The following is a 21,319-nucleotide window of genomic DNA, read 5'->3' on the forward strand; positions in this document are numbered from 1 at the left end:
ACACTGATGATCCCCAGTCCAAGTGCATTTATTGTCTTTATCCTGGTTATAAGGCTTCACCCTGTGACACATGTGAAACCTTCACTTCTAAGACTCTAATAGACAGAGAGAGGAGGTTGGCACTATAATTACTGAATAAAGAGAATTTTCCCCTGCAAAGGCAGCGCAGAAAAGGAGACTTATCTAGTGGCTGGAATACACTCCAGAAAATAAGATTGTCTGTCTGTACAAAAGACTGCACAAAAATGGCATTATAATGATGAACACCCATCCCCTACTGGCAGAATTCCAAAGTCAGACTCAGCTATAACTTCGGCTGCGTAGAGGAGATCTAAAAACCCCATTATACCTTCCTCTGGCCCTCCACACAGAGACAGTAGGCGTATAGACAATCTGGGCCTAAGAATTAGTTCAGCAGCAGCAATTTGTATTAAGGTGAATAACTCTCTGGCAATCCTAGGACCTCATCAAATTTGGCATGACATTCCTAAGAATAAAACGGACACTGCTAAAGCGTCCTCAAAGAAGGAAGAAGTTATTTCAGCAGCCATAATTAATGCATCAATGAAAGCCTCAAACAAAGGCTTGTGACAACTCAAATTCACAGCCTTCCGTCCTGAGGATCAAATGAAAATCCTGGCTATGCCGGTCGATGGGCACTCCTTGTTCGGAAAACATTTGAATCAGGCTCACAAAGATCTTAAGCTGGACACGGATATACCAAAGGCATTTACACAGTATATGAGATCTGGTTCTTTCAATTTTCGTGGCTCGAGTAGATCTTATATTACAGGGGAGGATTCAACCAAATCGACTATACTATCACCAAAGACTTTTCAGCTTCGACCAGAGATATGCCTCAAACCTCAAGCAAGGGCAAGAATATGGAAGGTCATCAGGACGAAAGAGGAGTTCTTCTCCAATATGCTCCAATGAAAACTAAAAAAAAAGCTTGAATTACCAACTTTGCCACCTTCCAACACAGAAGATAGGGAGGGGAATTCCCCTTTTTGCCCCCACTTGGGAGTCCATAACAAATGTAGGAGGCAAACTGTTCTCACAGTTCACAACTTGGAATTAATTCAAAGACAACCTATCTGTGTCCACCAAAAAAGGATCATCATCTCCTTCAGCTACGACATGAAATTCTTGAACAAATACCTAAAGAAACAATCCATTTGGTTGTTTACACTTCAGGAGGGCCTAATGATGGTCCAGCAAGGGGATTATCTGGAGTCTTTGGATCGTCAAGACACATAATGCCACCCCTCCACCAGAACGAGGGAAAATACCTCAGCTTTCGGTATTAAGACAACATTACAAATTCAAGGCGCTACCTTCCGGGCACAAATCAGCACCTCAGACTTTTACCAAGTGCCTTTCACCAGGCGCATCCTTCATCAGGCGACAGGGTCACCAAGTATATCCATATTTTTAGACGACTGGCTCATCAAAGGACAAAGCAAAGGCTTCTATGAATGCCTGCATAAAACCTTTTCAGAAATGTTGTCCCAAGGAGAAATCATCTTTAGAGCCCCACATGAAAATCCAGTTCCAGGGTGAAACATTAGACCTACAACTGGGAAAGGTGTTTTCATCTGTGGAAAGAACAAAGCTCCAGGGCATGGCAAAGAATCTGCCTGCAAAACGTTCAGTTACAGTCCCTGTTAAGTCTAATAACGAACAAATTACTTGCCTTTGGTAATGCCTTATCTGGTAGAGACTAGTTAGCTACAGGTTCCTAACCTTGGAATATTCCCCAGGCATCAGACTTGATCTGGACATCTTTAAGCAGTACCCCTGTGTGCCGGTAGGTGGCGTTGTTCGGGTCGGCGGTGTTGTTTACGCCAGAAGTCACGTGCACAGTGCATATATAGGTGCCACCCCAGTATGCTGATGTCAATTTCTTTTTGTAACTCTCTACACAAGAAGCGTGGAGCCACAAAGAGTGCTGAAATACTGGTGTGTGCTGACATACTGGCGTGGATTACCAATGCCCTTAGAAGGGTGGCCCTACTGAAAAGGTTCACAGAGTGGGGAGGTTGGAAGGGTCGGTAAGGAATCTGCAGCTAGAGTCTATATCAGAAAAGGAGTTACCGAAGGGAAGTCATTTTTTCGTCTGATAGGAGACTTCTAGCCGTAGATTCCTTACCTTAGAATAAATATTCAACCAATGCGTCCCTGAAGGTGGGTAAGCGAAACATATCAAACCAAGAAGTCCGACAGGACCAAACAAGCAAAGTGCCCGTCATGACCAACAATGCCCACGTCTCTGCCTAACAGATTTCCAGGACAGAGACTCCGCAAGCTAATGCAGTAGTCGCAACCTTGCTCTGGAAGAATGAGCATGCAAGCCCTCAGGGGCTTGCTATTCGGCCAAGGGGGAGCAGATAGTTCGTTTCTGCACGGCCTTCCCTTTCTTACCTCCAACATATAAAGTGCTGATCGTCTATCCGAAACCATCTTGTATTGTCAAAAATGAACAACAATGGTCTTTTTGGGTACAGATGGTGGAGTCTATCCTCTTTCTTAGAAGGGTGAGTGGGAGCAAAGAAGGTAGGCAAGGTGATTTTTTTTTTTTGGCCTACACGAAATGGTTCCTTTCTAAGACCAGGGCCCTTAGAACTTGCTTATCTGGGTAAAAGGTGATAAAAGGAGGGTGTAACAGAGAGGGCCTGCAGTTCGCTGCCCCCCCCCGACCAATGTTAGGACCACTAGAAAGGCCTTTTTGATAGTCAGCAAGCGAAGTGGGCAGTTGTGTAGCAGCTCAAAGGGCATGCAGATGAGGGAGGTAAGGAGCTGGTTAAGATCCCAAGAGGACAAGATGAATGGCTTGGGGGATAACACGAGTTGTAGTCCTTTCAGGAACCTAGTCACAACAGGTGATATGAACAAAGGTTGGTCCGGAAGCCACAAGAATGTCAAAATGGCAGACAGGTAACCTTTAACCCTGCCTAACGAAGAGCCCTGCTGGGCCAGAGAAAGAAGAAATAGAAGATCTTTGGATAAGGGTGCAGAAAGGGGGTTAATGTCCTGAGTGCACTTCATGCCACAAATTTGTCCCAACCACAGGTGTATACAGTCTTGGTAGAAGGGCGCCTGGCTGCTATCCTAACATCACAGACTTGGGGGGAGGGGAGTGTTTGAAAGCTGCCAACTGTCGCCGCACGATCTCCACGTATGAAGGCGGAGGATGCGAAGGCTCGAGTGCAGAACTATCTGCTGTTGCTGTGACAGAAGATACTCCTGAAGCAGCAGCCTAATCCGCAGACTGATACTCAAGCTTAGAAGCTTGGGATACCAAACTCTCTGTGGCCAATCCGCCACCACAAGAATGACTTGGGATCGGTTGTTCCTGATTCTTGAGAACTCTGAGCAGGAGTGCTATCGGCAGAAAGGAGGCCAGAGTTCCACTCGAGATGAAAAGCGTCTCCGAACGAGAACCGCCTTGGAAACTCCAGCGTAAAAAACTGTTGACATTGTGCATCATCAGCGGTGGTGAACAGAGGCTCTCCCCACTCTAGAAAGAGACCTTGCACCACCTCTGTGAGGTGACAACATTCATGATCCACTAAGCATAGACAGTTGAGTTCATCTGCGATGTTCAGAAACACTGTCAAGTGTTGAACCTCCAGGAAAAGGCCCAACAATGTCTAGTGAGCCAGGGCCTTTTGACAATGGTCCACGACCCCACCCGCCCTGGTTGTAGCAGTACCTCATAGCGGTGGTGTTGTTCATAAACACCTGCACTAGCCTCCCCTTGATCGAAAGAAAAAAGGTCAACAGGATCGCCTGGAGCTCCAGAAGGTTGATGGGAAGCCTGGACTCAACTGGAGACCAGCGTCCTCTGATCTCCACCTCTCCCAGATGGCATCCCCATCCCAGGAGTGATTAATTGGTCACTTCAGTCAGCTCTGGTTGGAGAAGGGAGAGGGTCCGCTGCTGACCTAATCTCGGTTTGTTAGTCACCACTGCAGGTCTTTTGCAGTTCTCTCTGAGATCTGGATCAGGTCTGAGAGATTCCCCTGATGCTGTGCCCACAGAAGCTACAGGTTCCACTGCAGAGCCCTCATATGCCAACAGGGATGTGTCACAAGGAGGATGCAGGAGTCCATGAGGCCCAACAGTCTCAGTCAGTCTCACTGAAATCCAGGAAAGAGGCTGAAACATTGGACTTATAGCCTAAATATCCTGTGTTTGTTGTTCCGGATGATAGGCTAGAAACTGCACTGTGTACAGAACAGCCCCGATAAAAGGGAGCGTCAGATAGTGAGTCAGGTGCAACTTCTGCGCTTTATAGTGAACCCCAGTGAATGCAGGAGTTCTGCTGTAGTCTGAAGGTGGTAGGCGACAACCTGGAGCAAACTCGCCTTCAACAGCCAATCATTGAGGAAGGGTAACTGGGGAGGTGCGGGGGGGTGAGGAGGGAGTTGCGCTGACCCTACCTCAGGCTGTTGTTCCCACAAGAAGTGTGGAAAATGTACATGCGCAATTATAGTATTAACTGCTTCTTTGGTGTGGCACAAAGAAGAGGCCTTGTAGCACTGTAGAAAAATAACAGATCTTACTACTCAACAGCTGAGTGGACACACTGGCACTTGAAACTGTGACTGTTATATACATACAGGTATATGAGCAGCCAGCACTTAGCACACTGAGCCAACTTTGAGGCTCTGCAACCCGTACCCTGCTGTGAGTACCACGCTCAACTAAAATTCCTTCCACTGCCTTTGTTTTTCATACAGTGAGAGATATCATAATATATTTAAATGATTAAGCTCATTAGTCTTATCTGTATATAGTTGTCGCGAGGCGAGACATGCTTGTGTTGACAATGTGAAAGCTATTTGGGGATGTTCAAAGTTACAGATTTAATTAAAAGTGCAAGTTAGCTCAGCTCGTTCAGTTTCCTTTCAGACTGGCATCACTTAAATTAGCTACCGAAAGTTTACACCCCAGGAAGGGAAATCACCTAATGAGTGACGATGGCCAGTATTTAACAATACGTCTTGGACTGGGTTTGCTGAAGCAGTCTTGCTGGACCAGACTGTTTCAGACTTTCAGCAGAGTTTGTAAGGAAAATGCTACTTTACCAGTAAGCATCTGTTCTTGGCATGCAGAGCTGTAGATTCACATGCTTTGCATATTCCTGCCATCTAGTGTTGGGTCCGGGTTTGTTTACAAGTTGTATTTCTTCAAAGAAGTCTTTCCTGTCACGATGTAGGTGACTCCTCCTTTCGGTGATCGCGCACATGGGCATCGACTCCATTGTTAGATTGTTTTCTCGCAAAGGGTGAGAATGAGGTTAGTAAGAGTAGAATTGATATGTCCATGCGTATGTATCTAAGTAAGATAATACTGCAACTGGTACAGGCACCCAGGGAGGTGGGTGGGCGCATGTAAATCCACAGCTCTACATGCCAAGAAGAGATGCTAACTGGGTAAGTAGCATTTTCCATTCAAGGCATATGAGCTGTAGATCACACGCTTTGCATAGACTATACAGCAGTAATCTCCTAAAGCGGTGGCTAACCTGTAGCTTTTGGAGTTGTTTGAAAAAGTGTACGAAGAACTGCCTGGCCTACATTATTGTGAAGATGTGTTAGCCAGACAACAAGCTAGTGTCTTGTAAATGTGCGCGGAATAGACCATGTTGCAGTTTTACAGAGGTCAGCTATAGGGATGTTTCCTAAAAAAGCCGTAGAAGCCCCTAGTTTGCGGGTGGAATGCGCTCAAGGGGGAATTGGTAAAGTCCTTTTTGCTTTTGCATAGCATGTCTGTATACATTTAACTATCCACCGTGCAATATCAGATTTTGAAATGGGATTGCCAGTGTGGTGGAGCAAAAGCAACAAAGAGTTGTTTAGTTTTACGAAAAGGTTTGGTCCTGTCTATGTAATATAACAGTGCTCATTTTACGTCTAATGTGTGTAGAGCTCGTTCAGCCACTGAATCTAGTTGAGGGAAGAACACAGGTAACTGAACAGATTGGTTGATGTGAAAGGCAGATACCACTTTGGGTAAGAATTTGGGGTTACTGCTAAGAACCACTTTGTTTTTGGGGACTTGGAAAAATGGTTCTTCTATGGTGAATGAAGCAAACACAAGGAAATGATGGACGGAGCACTGAAACCTTTCAGACACTCGCCCCGAGTCACAGATCTGGGTTGAATCCATCATCGTTCTTTAGCTCACTTGGCCACCCCAGTTAAGACACAGCTATATGCAAATCAGTCTTGACCCTGTGCCTCATGTATCGAGAGTGGCTCCCAAGCAAGTTTGCGAGTTGGAGGGTTGGAGATGGGACTTTGACAGATTTACTGTGAACCCAAGATTGTGCAGTAATTGTAGTGTCCTCTGAGTGTGCTGTAAATACTTTGTGAGAGAACTGGCTTTGATGAGCCAGTTGTCCAAGTATGGGAAGACATGAATATGTTGTCTTCGCAGGTGAACAGCGACTACTGCCAGGCATTTGGTGAATACTCTGGGAGCAGTGGTGACTTCGAATGACTTGAACTGGTAATGTTGTCCTGCTACAACAAACCTGAGATACTTGCGCTGCGCGGGGAGTATTGGAAAATGCAAGTATGCGTCCTGTAAGTCTAAAGTAGACAGAAAGTCGCCTTGTTGAAGGAGCAAGAGCACTTGTTGTAGTGTCACCATGTGAAAATGATCTGGTTGAATATAGAGATTTACGTCTCGGAGGTCTAGTATAGGCCTCAGAAAGCAGTCCTTTTTGGGTATGAGAGAATATGCTGGACCCTTGATATTGTAATGGTACGGGCTCTATAGCTCCTGTGAACCTATAGAGTGAACCTCTTGCTTGAGAAGGTGCAGATGCTCTAGTAACATTTTGTGTGATTGTGGAGGAATGTTTGGGGGGGATTGTCGGTAAGCTCCAGGCAATAACCAGATTGTATAATTTCTAGGACCCATCTGTCTGAAGTTATTGTATTCCAGACGGAAAGAAATTGAGAGAGACATCCCCCGACAGGTGTGGAATTATCGGGGGAGGCAAGTCACTGTTTGTTTACTGCAGGAGAAGTACAGGTTGTGTTACCTTTACCTCTCCCCCTTGCCATTATTGCCTTGAAATACTCCTCTAAAGTAATCTCTTGAAGAGGGTGATTGAGTGTTGCCCTATATGAAGTAGAGGGGCTGTCTGTGGAGATATTTTTTAGCCCCCCCCCCCATAGCAGGAGCGGCAAAAGGAACCCCGATTGGATGGGGTCTACAAAGCTCCCATGGATTTTGCGACATCTGTGGCCTTCTTCATTTTTTCCAGAGAAGTGTCTACCACAGGCCCAAATAGGTGTTCCCTATCAAAGGGTAGGTTTAAAATAAGAGGCCTGGACTTCGGGTTTAAACCCTGAAATTCTGAGCCAGGCATGCCTTCTTAAAAGAACGCTGGTGTTAACAGCACGAGCAGCAGTGTCAGCTGCGTCTAAAGCGCACTAATGGAAGTGTTAGAAATACGCTTTCCTTCCTAAATTAAGTCATGCGCCTTAGTTTTGTGTTCATCTTGCAAGACCTAGAGCAATTGTTCTAATTCGTCGTAGTGAGCCCTGTCGTATCTCGCTAAAAGAGCCTGAGTGTTGGCAACACGCCAATGATTGGCTGTCTGCGCAGCTACTTTTAGCCTGAGGCATCTATGAGTTTGGATTCTTTGTCAGGAGGAGGGGCATCTCTTGTTGTTTGTGAGTTTGCCCCTTTGCGAGCATTAGAAACCCCTAGGGAGTCTAAGGAACGTTGACCATTGATGTAGACATGGTCTGTAGGTGCAGGTTTATATTTCTTATCTACCCTTGGTGTTAAATTTCTTGTATTCACGGGTTTTTAAAAATATCGTCCACGTGTTTAAGCATATCCTTAAGTATGGGCGGTGTAGGAGTTGCTCCCTGGGAAGAACTTAAAGTCTCAAAAAGAAAATCCTCTTCAAGAGCCTCTTTGTGTAGCTGAATTCCGTGATATTGAGCAGCCCTATTTATCAACTCTATGTACCCTACATTGTCGTCAGGTGGAGAGGGTTTTGAAGGACATAGATCTGGGTCATTATCAATGTTAGGATTTGTACTGTAATCAGTCCATGAATCAGGAATAATGTCATCTGCGGCATCTCAATCCCCATCATCCTGGTGGTCAGGTACCTGTGGTGGTGGTGAATTTGTAGGTGTAATTAGCAAATTATGGTCGAGTAGGGAAGGAGGTGTAAGGAGGAGGAGAAGGATTAGTACCCACATTTTTCTTTTTAAGGGGAATGTGTTTAAGTTCCTCCGTATCTGGTTTGCATTTAAGTGGCAAATTTGCATGAATATGTCCTGTTTTGGGATTAATAACAAGTTCTTTCTGTTTCGGGTAAGTTTTCGAAGGCGGGACGTCAAAATGAGGCTCCTTGGATTGAGGAGAAGCTGTTTTGTCTTTCTGTGCCAGAATTTTCGGTGCCGAAGGTTTTATTGCCGAGATGTTCGGATCTGAAGTTTTAGGTTTCGGTGCCGAAGGGATAGTCAAGAAGACGTGTTTGGATTTTGGCGCCGAAGCTTTCGGTTCGGGCCCCAAATCGGGCCGACTCGGTTCAGAGCCTGAACACATTCGAAACGTGATCCTGGTCCATGTCGGAATCGGCTTCGGACACAGAGATGTGTTCTTCTTCTTCCTCAGCTCCTTGTGTGTCGAAGACCTCATGGTCGGAATCGTTTCCGAAGTGATCCGGAGCGGACCCGCCTTGATGCTGGTGCATTTCGTGATGTCGAGCCCGACGGTCACGGAGCGTCTTCTTGGAATCGGAAAGATCGGCACGCGTCGAAGTCCTGTTCTTCGTGTTCCGGGGACAGACACAAGTTACACACTTCGTGCAAGTCGGTGTGAGGATACTTGGTGCAGCACTCGGGACAGAATTTAAATGGAGTCCGTTCCATTGACTGCGAGTTGACCCGACGCGGCTAGGCCCAACAGCCTTCCACGAAGTTTCCGATCGAAGACTTCTGAGTCGATACGATACATAGAGAATGGGAAACGTCATCGCATAACAATACCGCTGAGGGTAGTGGATTGCGCACCGAAGGGAACCAGAGAAACAGTGTCGAACCAGAGAGTCTCGATTCACGTAGGAACCAGACAGTGGGGGAAAACAAGCATTGGCATAGCCAATACGTCTCGCTTTTGGGACCTTATAAGTGTTTAGCCATGCAACAGTTGATGTTGTTGCACCAAGGATATTGTGCTGCATAACTAAATACTTGTAAGGTCCCAAAAGCGAGACCTATTGGCTATGCCAATGCTTGTTTTACATGTCATGATTGCCATTTATGCAAAGTTGTGCTGCACAGAGAAGGTCCTGATTAATGTGAGGCAAGAAAAGGGCATCAGAAGCAGCCAACAGCACAGGGATTAGAGTTTATTGGGAGTGGTATACATCACGAACTATGATTATTGCCCGAAAAATTAGATTTAACATGAGAATGGCTGAATCTACCTGGAGAAAGTTACAGAAGACGCAGGGCTTACCGCACAGCCCATAACAGTGATACATGCAGTAATGTAGGAATTTAACATGGGGAAATATATTTACCGGGACATAAAGATTTTGGTGCAGTGAAAATACATGTTATCTGCAAAATGTGCGGTAACTATTGCACCCCATTTATGGACATCACCTGTTGGGTTTTACAGGGTGCGTTAATTATGGCATCTAACAAAGGATGCTCGCAATGAGGCCCTTAGAAGTGGGTGCTCCTCAGTGAATATGCGCACAGTAACAGCTCTCACGGTCTGATTTCTGAGGTGAGGTGATAACATATGAGAAAGGGTAAATTTTGTATTCTGCTGTACAACAGAAAATAAATAAACTGCAGCCATACCGTCTTCACACAAACAGCAGGGAATTACTGGCATAATGGAGAGTTCGAGCGGCGCCAAAGAGAGAGACAAGCTCCGGAGAACGCTGCCTATAAAGAAAGATTGTAAAATTCAGCTTCCATTTTCGACAGAAACCCATTACGCTTTTTTTTCTTTTTCCCTGGATGACAAATATTTGCCGTCTCTTTTCTCCAGCAGATCGTAATACCTGCCAAACACAAGCTGTTAAAAGAAGGCGAGAAAAATATATGTATTTTAGAAAAAAACGGAATGCTGCTGCGACCTATTTGTATGGCCGGTGCTTATGGCGTACCCGTGTCTCTAACTCTGGGAGATTATCGTGTCGGTGCCAAGATGAACAGGCAATGGATCGAGAAATGCATCTTTTAGGGCACCCACTGGAAGCCAACATCAGTACTGCCACAAGGGCGCCTTACTGGTATTAAACATACTTTGCCCTGGCTTAGGCAGAGCTTCACATGACAAAAAAAAAAGAACAAGCGCAAAGAGAAAGTGAAAGGAAAGAGAAAAAGATAAGAGACGAGAGAGAGGAACAGGCAGAAGAAAGACAGATGTGCGAGAGGAGTGAAAATGAAGCTGATGAGGAGGGAGCGGGAGAAGGGAGGGGGAGGGGATTCACTCTGTGTAAGGCTGTAAGGCTTAATGAGCCATTACAAATAGCCATATGGCCTGTGCACGCTCACATGCACACAAGCTTTAGGCCAGCAAAAGCCTCTCTGGTAGCACTTTGAAAACCTGTTTACCAAAGGTCTCGCCTGAGCTAGCGCATGCGCTATCTCAGGCGAGACCTAACAATCCAACAATGGATTCGATTCCCATGCGCACTATCACCAAAAGGAGGAGTCCCCTACCTTGTGACTGGAAAGATTTCTTTGAAGAAAAACAACTTGCAAACATCCGGACCCAACACTAGATGGCAGAAGTATGCAGAGCATGTGATCTACAGCTCACATGCCTCAAACATATGGTCATAGAAGCCCATTTATAAGCATTACAAAAATCTGCAAGATAATGTAATCTGGAGAGATGGACAATCATTGCAGACCATGGATGGGTTCAAAGTTCAACAGGTTTGTTGGCTTTTGGATTATCTTTTTTCTCCAACTGCAGGTTCTGGTTACCTCAGGTAAGCAGACAGATTGCATCCTCTTTGCTCAAAAGTGACATGGATGGGGTTTGACAAAGCAAAATCTTCCTCCTCAGGGACACTTATCAAGTATGCGCAGGCAGTAACCTTATTAATCTCTCTTCTTTGGCCAACACAGACATCCAGAACCATTACTACTTAATATCTCTTTACTGAATTATTATAAAAATTGTCTAAAATGGTAGCTACTGATGGTCTACAACTAAAATCCTAGAACCATCTTATTAAAAAGCAAATCTTAAAAAAAGGCCTTTACAGAAGTTACAAAGTTAAAAAGCCAGTTATATGAAATAGTAAAATTCATCAGTTGCAACACTTGTGATTCTATAAAAATAATACCAAATTGTTAAACAAACAAAATGCTAGATTTTACATTCATCCTGTACTCTATTAGAGAAAGTAACCAAAATGAACATCCACAGACTAATACTGCAGTTTAACGGTGTCAAAGCCACAGTTTATAAAATATTTTATAGTATAAGAATTTTCAAATCTCTAGTTAACGGGCATTTTAGTGAGCCAAAAACAGCATCATGGACAGTAGATATGCCCTTGCAGGGTGCTTTCCATCAGATAATGCAGTCATATCTCCCACCTCAAAGATGACAACTAGAGGACAGGAAACAGAGCTGGTGACAGGAAAGAGTAGCATGATGCTGGTGGTGGCTGCAAAACAGAGCCTCTGTAGTTAAAAAAAAATATGCAAAGAGAGCTATATGCATACTAAAAGAGAAGGCCACACCAGCCAGCAGCCGTGTCCTGCCTGTGAACAGGCAGGAATGGAGTTGCATAAAGGCAAATCAAGCAGCAAATGAAAACAGTGTAGTGACAGTGCCGGAGGAGGAACCTGGCAACAACTCATGTCACACGAGATGGCACTACAAAAAAGGCATATTTAGGCTAAAGAACAAGGTACATTTACTGCAGGGAATTCCTGGGTTCAGAAGGCTCAACAGCGAATTCCGAGTACTATTTTTTCCTGGAACCGTGCCAGAGAATATGTGCTGAAGGAGTTTCAAAGAGAAGACGATGCTTCCAGGAATTTCTAAGATCATGAGCAAAGCTTTTCATTGTTGGTTTTGATTTACGTTGCAAAACACCACTTTCCATACTTGAAATCAGCATAAATGTTTTAATCTTCTACTTGCGGAATGTTACACATCTGCATCTGCCACAATTGCATGAAGTCATTCCCATATTGGCAACTGGCAGTATTGTAAAACAAAAAAGGCTGAGGCAAATTTGCAGTTAAACAGTGCCTTCCAATCAAGTTCTCATTTCCCTTCATTAGAGAGGATAAAACAAAGATAACTAAACAGTTGTTCCCGCATTACCACTAGTGATTGCAAACAAGGTCCAAGAGTGCTCTGCTGGATGTCAGAATGCTCCCACATACTGTTACAGGACCAACCTATCCCAGGAGAGAACTATGAGCAGTGCGTTGTTCAAAGGGAGGCATTAGGAGAGGTAGGTTAGACACTGCAAGTTAAAGAAATGCTGTGCATCGCACCGCCATGTCATGGGTTACATACAATGTTCTTTCTAATTTTAGGACTTGTTGAATAGACAGGGATGTATGTCATTACAACGCAGGGAAATACCATGCATGCCTTTACCATGTATTTTTTACAACGCATGCCTTTAACCACGCATATGCCTTTACAACGCAGGTAAGTATAACTAAGGTATGTCTATATATTTATTTTTGGGGGGAGGTAGGAAACCCTCCCAAGCCCCCCACGTTAAAAAATGATAATTACAATAATAATACCCTTACCACCCCATGCCCCTACCCGTCCATAAGCCCTAAAAATACCCATACCACGCTATACCCCTACCCACCCCTAAAAAAATCCCTTTTTCCCCTATGCCTTTACCTACCCGATAACCCTAAAATATCCTACCCACCCCTAAAACCTAAAAACACACTAAGAACCCAATACCATGACCCACCCCTAAACTTTAACAAGCATTTGCATAGCCAATAGGTCTCGCCTTTGGGACCTTATAAGTGTTTAGCCATGCAACAGTTGATGCTGTTGTACCAATGATATTGTGCTGCATAACTAAATACTTATAAGGTCCCAAAGGCAAGACATGCTTGTCTTTAGATCTGTTGACTGGGTGGAGCAAAGTGTCCTTTATAAATGCATCACAGTCCCCAATCAGGCTGGTAAATATGAATCAACGTTGTGCAGAGGAGGTTTTAGAATATTTATTTTAGTTTTGTCGGACTGTTTCTAGGATATTTCTCCTCAAAATCCAAATGTGGCTCCAGTTCCCTAGCACAAAAGCATACTAGGGGTTAGAAAAATAAAGGGAAGAAAGCAGTCTCACAAGGATGATGAAAGCTGCACAATAGATATGTCACATCACAGGGAAATGTGGGATGGTCCGGTCACATTGTCTTGCAGATCACACACTGGGTAGGCCGGTTACTGGGGAAGAAAAGGTGCCCTGGGAAAACCGCACTTTTAGAACGATTCAGAAGGTTGACCTCTTGAGCTATTCCCTCCTGCTCCAGATACTTCCTCTTCTTTTTATGAGAGATACCAAGACAGTGGTGAGATGAAGGAAGACAATGAATTTTGCCTTTGATCTAACACATTCTCTGGGCCATGCAAATCACCTTGCTGAAGTGAAATGTTTAACTCTTCTAGGCTTCCAAGGCCAGCTTACATTGCCAAACAGTGGTAGCAGATGTCATGTCCTCCTGCTACTCGAAACTTGTACAGTTCTCTTACGGTTTCTGACAACCAATAAAGTTCAAGTCCAAGTTTATCTACCTTCAGGTACAGTTTATGCCCTTGGAAACAAACATGCCAAAATGCTCACAGTATTTCTAACACTATAATGATGGGTGGCATTGCTAAACTTCAGTTCTCCATACCAGAGAGTGCAGGTGATAGGCAGGTAGATTTTTCTTCAGCTCAGAGCAATCCTAAAGCTCTAAGTCACAGTCTTTGCAGACCACAGGCAGACCTGGCCAACATAGTTCAGTATAAATGCATCAATTACAAAGGAATTTGTAACATATGTCTCCTGTCAGCAAATATTTTAGGTAAACTAGAAATGTTGGAATAAGGCGGGACATCACAGGACTACTGCAAAAAGAACTTTCAGCTCTAATGATTCCATTAATCGGGCAAACGAAAATGTGCATTACAGAGAGCTCTTAAAACCTTAAACTGTGAAAAGCAAATGGAACTCTAAAAAATTGATGCAACGACCTACCAGAGATTACGCCTAAATCTGCTTAATAAAGAGGGGGAATAGTCGGTTATAAGTGAAACCCCTGCATCCCCCTAAGGTGTGTTTCCAAAAAATAATATGGAAATAAAATAGTGAAGAGGCAAGAGAATGGAAATCGGATGACAAGTTAGGAGAAAAATCACGATCACATGTAAATGAGAAAAGTGGCTCCAAGAAGGAAGCCTGAAAACAGCCTAGATTTTAGGAGCTGATAAAAGGACTAAGACAAGAAGAATGTACACCTGGAAAACTAACATGCACAATGGGAGGATGTGAGAAACTCACAAATAGAGATAAGGTGGAATTTTTTCAACAACTGCCAAACCACCAGCAACATTTGTAAGACAGTCAGTAAACAATTGGTAAATGCGATTTCGGTAGAGCTCGAAAAGGGATGCGTTGTATATGAGGAAAAGGAAAAGAGAGGGGGTGTCATAAGTAAGGATTTCACTAGAGAGTTGCAGAATATGCTAAGAATGCACTACTTGCAAAATAGCTTACATAAAAGGTATGACAAGCACGAAATTAAGAGTGGTTGGAGACAGAAAAAGGACACACAAAAAATATGTTCTTCAAAAAGCCCAAATAGTTTTTGCCAAAAGGAAATCATCAGAAGAGGAGATAGGAAGAATGGGCTGGTTATTACGGTTTACAATGTTTATTTTAAGCTTTAAGTAGAGTATAACATGGACAAGCATGTACAATTGCTCGCCCAAACTCATCACAAATTATACTGGATAGATAGAAGGTAAAACAAGAGGAAAAAAAATAAACCCTTGAACATTTTCTCCACATATATTTAATGCCCAAAGAGCTATGGTAAGATAAACCCCAAAGAGCTTAGTTGCATCAGCTGCACATTTGGTCATCCCCAACATCCTTACAACAGCATTACAAAAGTAAATGGTCTGAACAATCCTGGTGTACTTTTGTCACGTGTGGTTGGGTGACAAAACACCAGTTGGCCAAATCCAAAGCAAATAAATAAATATTTCTCACACAAACAACAATCAACAGGCCGTTTTGGCATTCTTGTTTTTTTCATTCTCTTTAACTCAGACATGAAAGTATGTAGCAAAGAAGTTAATACTAAAGCTACCAGATCTACTCAAATCACATAGGACAAAAAAAAGAGAAGTCGACTTATCAAACATTAAAAGTTGCCCAGCTTGTTGATAAACTTACAATTCACCCTTAAACAGGAATAAATCAAAAATTCGATTGGGACCTTATTACTACCATCCGCGAAGCTAGCATTCTAGAAAAAAATACTGGGGGGCGTGGTCACGACGCCGATTAAGATGGCCGCCTGACGCGGGACCTCCGGCGCACCGGAGCTTTTCTTTTATGCCGGTTCCGTTCCGAAGAGGATGACAAGCACGGCGGACATCGGATTCTGCCTTGGGAATGCAGCGCGCTTCTGGTGAGCGCTTTTTGCCTCATTTTTATGGCCGGACTGCCTCCTTTTTGATCGCGACCGTTCTCTCCTCAGAGCGGCCGCCATTTTGTTTAATGCGCGATGCTCGCGCTTGCCTTCATTTGCCTCACATAGTCTTTTTTTTGGTGTTCTTTGATGCCTGGATGCTAATATACTCTCTTTCTGGACACTGACTTGCCCAATGGCTGCCTTATTGCTTATGCTGCTTCATAGCACTGGAATGAGGTAATCCTCCACTGTGGATTTCGTACTATGCTTTTGCCTCCCCTTTGGTTACGTTCAACATTACCTCTGACGGGAACGTCCATGAAGTGGTTGGACACTAATTTTGCGCTCTTCATTTTTTGTATAGAGTTGCACTGGCCCGTCCCTATGTGATTATTCTTGACTGTTCTTGGAATGTTTCTTTAGTCACTCCCCAGGCTCTCCTATGGTCATTGTTGTCGCATTATATGTGAGTGGACGCCTTCATATTCTGGTCTCCCTTTACAGTCGTCCTCTTACTTACTGCATGGTTATTTGTGATTGGCTTTCTATGGGCAAGTTACGCAACCCAAAATTTTTCTTTATTCCTTCGGGGAGCTCTCCTGTGACAACGTCTTCACCTCATTCAACAGTGGACTCTTCTCCCAAAGCAACACCAATGGCGGGAGTAGCTCTCCCTCGTTCCTCCTCAGCACAGCCGCTTTTAAGCAAATCTTCGCCTTCGTCAACATCTTCTAAGCATCTCAAACAAGACTCCTCCTCATCAGAGAAGCCGCCATCCCCTATTTCCATGGAGATGCTTTTAGACGAAATTCGAGCTCTTCGGCCGTTTGTAGAGGAGACCAACAATAAAATGCAGTTTCTTGAAGAGAAATGGTCGTCCATGGATAACAGGGTGTCATCTGTGGAGCAACAGATTTCGGATCTTCAATCTACATCCCAGCGGGTCTCCTCTTTGGAAAAATCTGTTTTGGCGCTTCAACAGCATACGGAGGAATTGGAAAACAGAAATAGGAGGAATAACTTTCGTATTTATGGTTTGCCGGAATCTTTGGAGGAGGACGACCCTGTGCTCTTTTTCTCCTCCTTTCTTCAGAAGCTTTTGGATATGCCGACCACCACCTCTCTTAATATTCAGAGAGCCCATAGACTTGGTCCTCGCTCATCCACATCAAGCCAAGGGGAGTCATTATTCTTTTTTTGAAATTCACAGATCTTCTCTCCGTTCTCTCAGCGTCCAGGGCCAAGCGTCAGGTCTCCTGGTTGGGTCAGAGAGTGTTTCTCTCTCAAGATGTTTCAAACGCTACTGCCTCTCGTCGGAAGGAATTCTTATCTCTACGAGCTCCTTTGAGGTCTCTTGGTGCTAGATATGGTTTGTTCCACCCATGCACTTTCAAAGTTACGCACCAAAATCAGACATGGACCTTCCAGGATCCTGCTGAACTCAAAAACTTCATTCATATTCGTTCTAATTCTCCTATGGAGACCTCTTCCTCTTCCTGTGGCTGATTGTTTAACTGTTTCTTATGCTTGTAGATTTCCTGAATATGTCTAACTTTTGCTTCCCTTACAGGTCATCCATTTTTGTTCCTATCTTTGTTTCCATTTATTAGTCTCTTCGTATTAGATTGTAAAATCACGCTTTTCCTAATACTCTTGTATCTAACTTCAAACTCCTTCTATCCTTTGTTTAATAATTGTGTCTAGCTTTTGTCCTTCAGCAATCCTTTTTGACTTCTCTGTTCTCCGCTTCCTCATTTCTTTCTATTGTGTGTCGCTCTTGAATTCTCACCCTTTGAACATCATAGTATGTCTTCATGTTCTCAAATGTTACTCATTCTTTATTTATCTAGATGGACCGACTTCCTCTCCACCTGGCTCTTCGGTTATGTTCTTTGTCCCAGTGCGATCCGGTCTGGTCTCCCGTCTTGGGGGATCTGTCTCGTTGAGTGTCGCCATTTCCCCGTTGTCCTATTTCGCACTCCCCTCAGGTATGTTTACCTCAGTCATCCCTTTGGGATATGTACTGTCTCTCTTTGTAATCTCTTTCTTTTCCTGTTTCCTTTTTCCTTTTCTCTCCCCTTTACTGGTTGATCAATTCCGGTTCTCCTTCATTTCTCTTTACCCCTCACTTCTCTTTTTCAACCTACTTTATCGATATTCCTCATATTTTTCTCTTTTTCGGCTTGTCTTTTGCACATGCCTCTTTTTCACTTTTTTCTGTCCTATTTGATTCTATGTTATTTGTTAATTCAAAGTTGTTACCTGGAATGTAAAAGGTTTCATTAATCCTATCAAGCGGCAGAGAGTTCTTTCCCATTTAGCTTCCTATAACCCAGATATAGTTCTCTTGCAAGAAACTCACCTTAATGATGTTGAATCTCTTAAGTTAAAAAGAAGTTGGGTGGGTACAGTTTTATTTTCACCCTCTGACAACAAAAAGAATGGAGTTCCTATCCTTTGTCACAAAAGGCTTAAATGTACGGTTCTGTCTCAAGAGACGGACACTGAAGGTCGTTGGATATTAGCCAAATTACTACTGAACTCTATTCCTTTAACTGTTTTTAATGTCTATGGACCTGTACAAGCAGATTGTTCTTTTTGGCCTTTAATTACAAAGAAATGTATCCAATATAAGGATGTATCATTTATTTTTGGTGGCGATTGCAACCAGATTGTTGACCCATTCCTTGACAATAAATCCACAGCCCGTTTCACACCACACAAACCTCACAAACAATTTCTTAATACCATTTCACAAGTGCACCTTATTGACTCTTGGCGTCTTGCACACCCTGACACGTTGGACTACTCTTTCTTCTCTCCTCCTCACTCATCTTTTTCTCGCCTTGACTATATTTTTCTCTCTAAATCCTTATCTCAGAATATGTTGTCTTCTTCCATTGAACCTATTGTCATCTCGGACCACGCTCCCATTGTAACGGATTTTGACCTACTCCCACCGCATCCTAAACCCTCCCGGTGGCGCTTTAATAGCGCACTTCTTACTGACCCCAATTTTTCTTCCTCTTTTCGCTCTTATGTTGAGGAATTCTTTCTTTTCAACTCTGATCCTAGTATTTCTTCCCATACTCTTTGGGATTCCTTTAAAGCCTCTGCAAGGGGTTTCATTATTGACTTCGTCTCTCGGAAAAAGAAACAGTTTACTCAAAAGCGGAAATCCTCCCTGGCCCATATAAAATTTTTGGAGCACCAGTTTTACACCTCTTCAGATAAATTTATGTCACCGGATCTCTTACGAGCAAAGTTGGAATTCAATAAATTAACTACGGACAATGCTTCTTCGGTTCTTCTTCGCAGTAGTGCAAGGTACTATGGAGGTCGCAATAAATCTGGTAAACTCTTGGCTAACTATCTTAAATCCCGTAAGGAACGCACTCTTATTGACTCTATTTATTCTTCTGCCGGCACTCTTCTCCATAAAGACAAGGAAATCCTTGAACAATTTCAATTGTTTTATCGGCAACTTTACACCCCAGAGTGTCCTCCCACTCCTTCTCTTATTCAGTTATTTTGAGAATCTTCCTAAACCGTCTAATTCTCATCTTAATTTTCCGGATCTTGAACTTGATCTCTCATTACATGAACTCTCTACAGCCTTGACCTCTCTCACTAAAGGCAAAACCCCTGGCGCTGACGGCTTTCCTGTGGAATTTTGTTTGCACTTTTCAGACATTTTATTGCCTAAACTTCTAACCCTCTTTCAATCATTTTCCTCATCCGGCAAGGCAGAAGGCACTTTCCAAGATGCCACCATTTGTCTGATCCCCAAAGAAGGTCGCGATCATCAATTATGTAAAAATTATCAGCCGATTTCGTTAGTCAATGTAGACTACAAAATTTTTGCCAAATTACTAGCAATGCGTCTAGATCCCCTTATGCCTCATCTCATTGGCAAAGAGCAGTGTGGCTTCGTTAAGGGTAGACTTACATCGGACAACTCTCGCCTTTTTCTTAACGTCCTAAATAAAGCTTCCTCACTTTCAACCCCTCTTGCTGCTATTTCTGTTGATGCAGAGAAGGCCTTTGATAGGGTTGATTAGTCTTTTTTGTTTGCTTCATTGCGTTGGCATGGCTTTGGTATCAAATTTATATCCCTTATTTCTCTTCTTTATTCTGCCCCCAAGGCTTCGGTACATGTGAATGGACAACTTTCTCCATCTTTCAACCTTCAGAGGGGTGTTCGTCAAGGTTGTCCTCTCTCTCCACTTTTCTTTGTCTTGACTCTTGAACCCTTTTTATCTTCCATTCGCAATAACACTTCCATTTCTGGTTTCCCATACGGTACTAATCAATTGAAGCTTTCTGCCTATGCAGATGATATCTTATTGCTTATTTCTGACCCTGAATCTTCCATACCCCCCTTGTTATCCGAGTTTAATTCCTTTTCTTCGGTTTCAGGTTATAAGATTAACTCGGACAAAACGGAAATTCTCCCTCTCACCTCATCCTGTCTCCCCCATCTTTTCTCCGCTACTGGTTTTGCTTGGAGTAGCTCAATGATTAAATATCTTGGTATTTGGTTTTCCAATTCCATCTCATCCTCGGTTAAATTAAATATGTCTGCAGTTATTTCTAGGATTGATCAATCGCTCTCAGCCTGGAATCCCCTTTTTCTTTCCTGGTGGGGTCGATTGGACTCAATTAAAATGATGATAGCTCCTATTCTAATTTATACCTTCTCTATGTTGCCGGTTCATATCCCTGCAATTTATTTTAAAAAAATCGATTCTCTTCTTTCACGATTTCTCTGGAATGATAAGAAATCCAGAATTTCTCTTGCCACTCTCCGTAAACCCAAATCTAATGGTGGGGTTAACTTTCCCGATTTCCGTCTTTACCATAGGTCCTTTTCTTTACGGCAGGCCTCGAGATGGATCTCATCAACTCTTTCTCCTTTCACGCCTCTTTGGCTTCTCATTGAACACTCTTTATTATTACCCTTCTCCTTTGCCGAAGTGATACGATTCTCTTCCAGAAATCCCTATTCTCTTTGTCCCCTATTCAAACACACTTTTTCTCTTTTAAGTCCTTTGGTTCTTCCCTCTATGGTTACACGTACGTCCTTTTTAAATACCCCTATCTGGTATAATTCACTTATTCTTTTAAAGAATAGGCCCATTTTTTGGAAATCTTGGAGGGTGAAGGGCGTAATGTGGGTCAACCAACTCTTTGACGGTACTTCCCCTTGCTCTTTTCTCCAATTTCAACTTTTATTTCGATGCCCTCGTTCCTTTTTGCAGAAATTCACAACCCTCATGGCAATTATCCTTGACCGCTATTATTCTCTCCCTTCTACATCATCATCGCCACCTCCTCCTCCTCTTCTCAATATTCTTGCTACACTCCCTAAAGCATCTCTCATCTATAAATCTTTCGTATCTCCTTATCCAAATCGTGTCAAATCTAAAGTGGAGCTTTCTTGGGAAACAGATTTTTGTTGTACTTGGCCGATTACTCTTTTTTTTTTTTTTTTCTTTTTTAAATTTTATTAGTTTTATTGCAAGCAAATCAGCAACAAGAGTACAGTTAATATGACTATACAAACATAATCAGGGCATATATCAATGTAATGCATTAGCCAGAGGTACATACAAAAA

General features: G+C 43.2%; 1 protein-coding gene across 2 annotated transcripts in view; it reads right to left on the reverse strand.

Moving 5' to 3' along the window:
• The window catches only part of UPRT (uracil phosphoribosyltransferase homolog), a 134,149-nt gene that overhangs the window by 32,024 nt on the left and 80,806 nt on the right, over positions 1-21,319 (reverse strand). The window contains exon 5 of one of the 2 annotated variants that reach the window (XM_085608243.1): positions 9,858-9,944. The exons of the other annotated variant lie outside the window; for it this stretch is intronic. Coding sequence (XP_085464369.1) covers positions 9,858-9,944 — 87 coding nt within the window. The remainder of the gene's footprint in view (positions 1-9,857; positions 9,945-21,319) is intronic. 2 annotated transcript variants of the gene reach the window in all.

Source organism: Triturus cristatus, chromosome 5_2, assembly GCF_964204655.1.
Source record: "Triturus cristatus chromosome 5_2, aTriCri1.1, whole genome shotgun sequence".
In the NCBI taxonomy this organism is placed as follows: domain Eukaryota; kingdom Metazoa; phylum Chordata; class Amphibia; order Caudata; family Salamandridae; genus Triturus; species Triturus cristatus.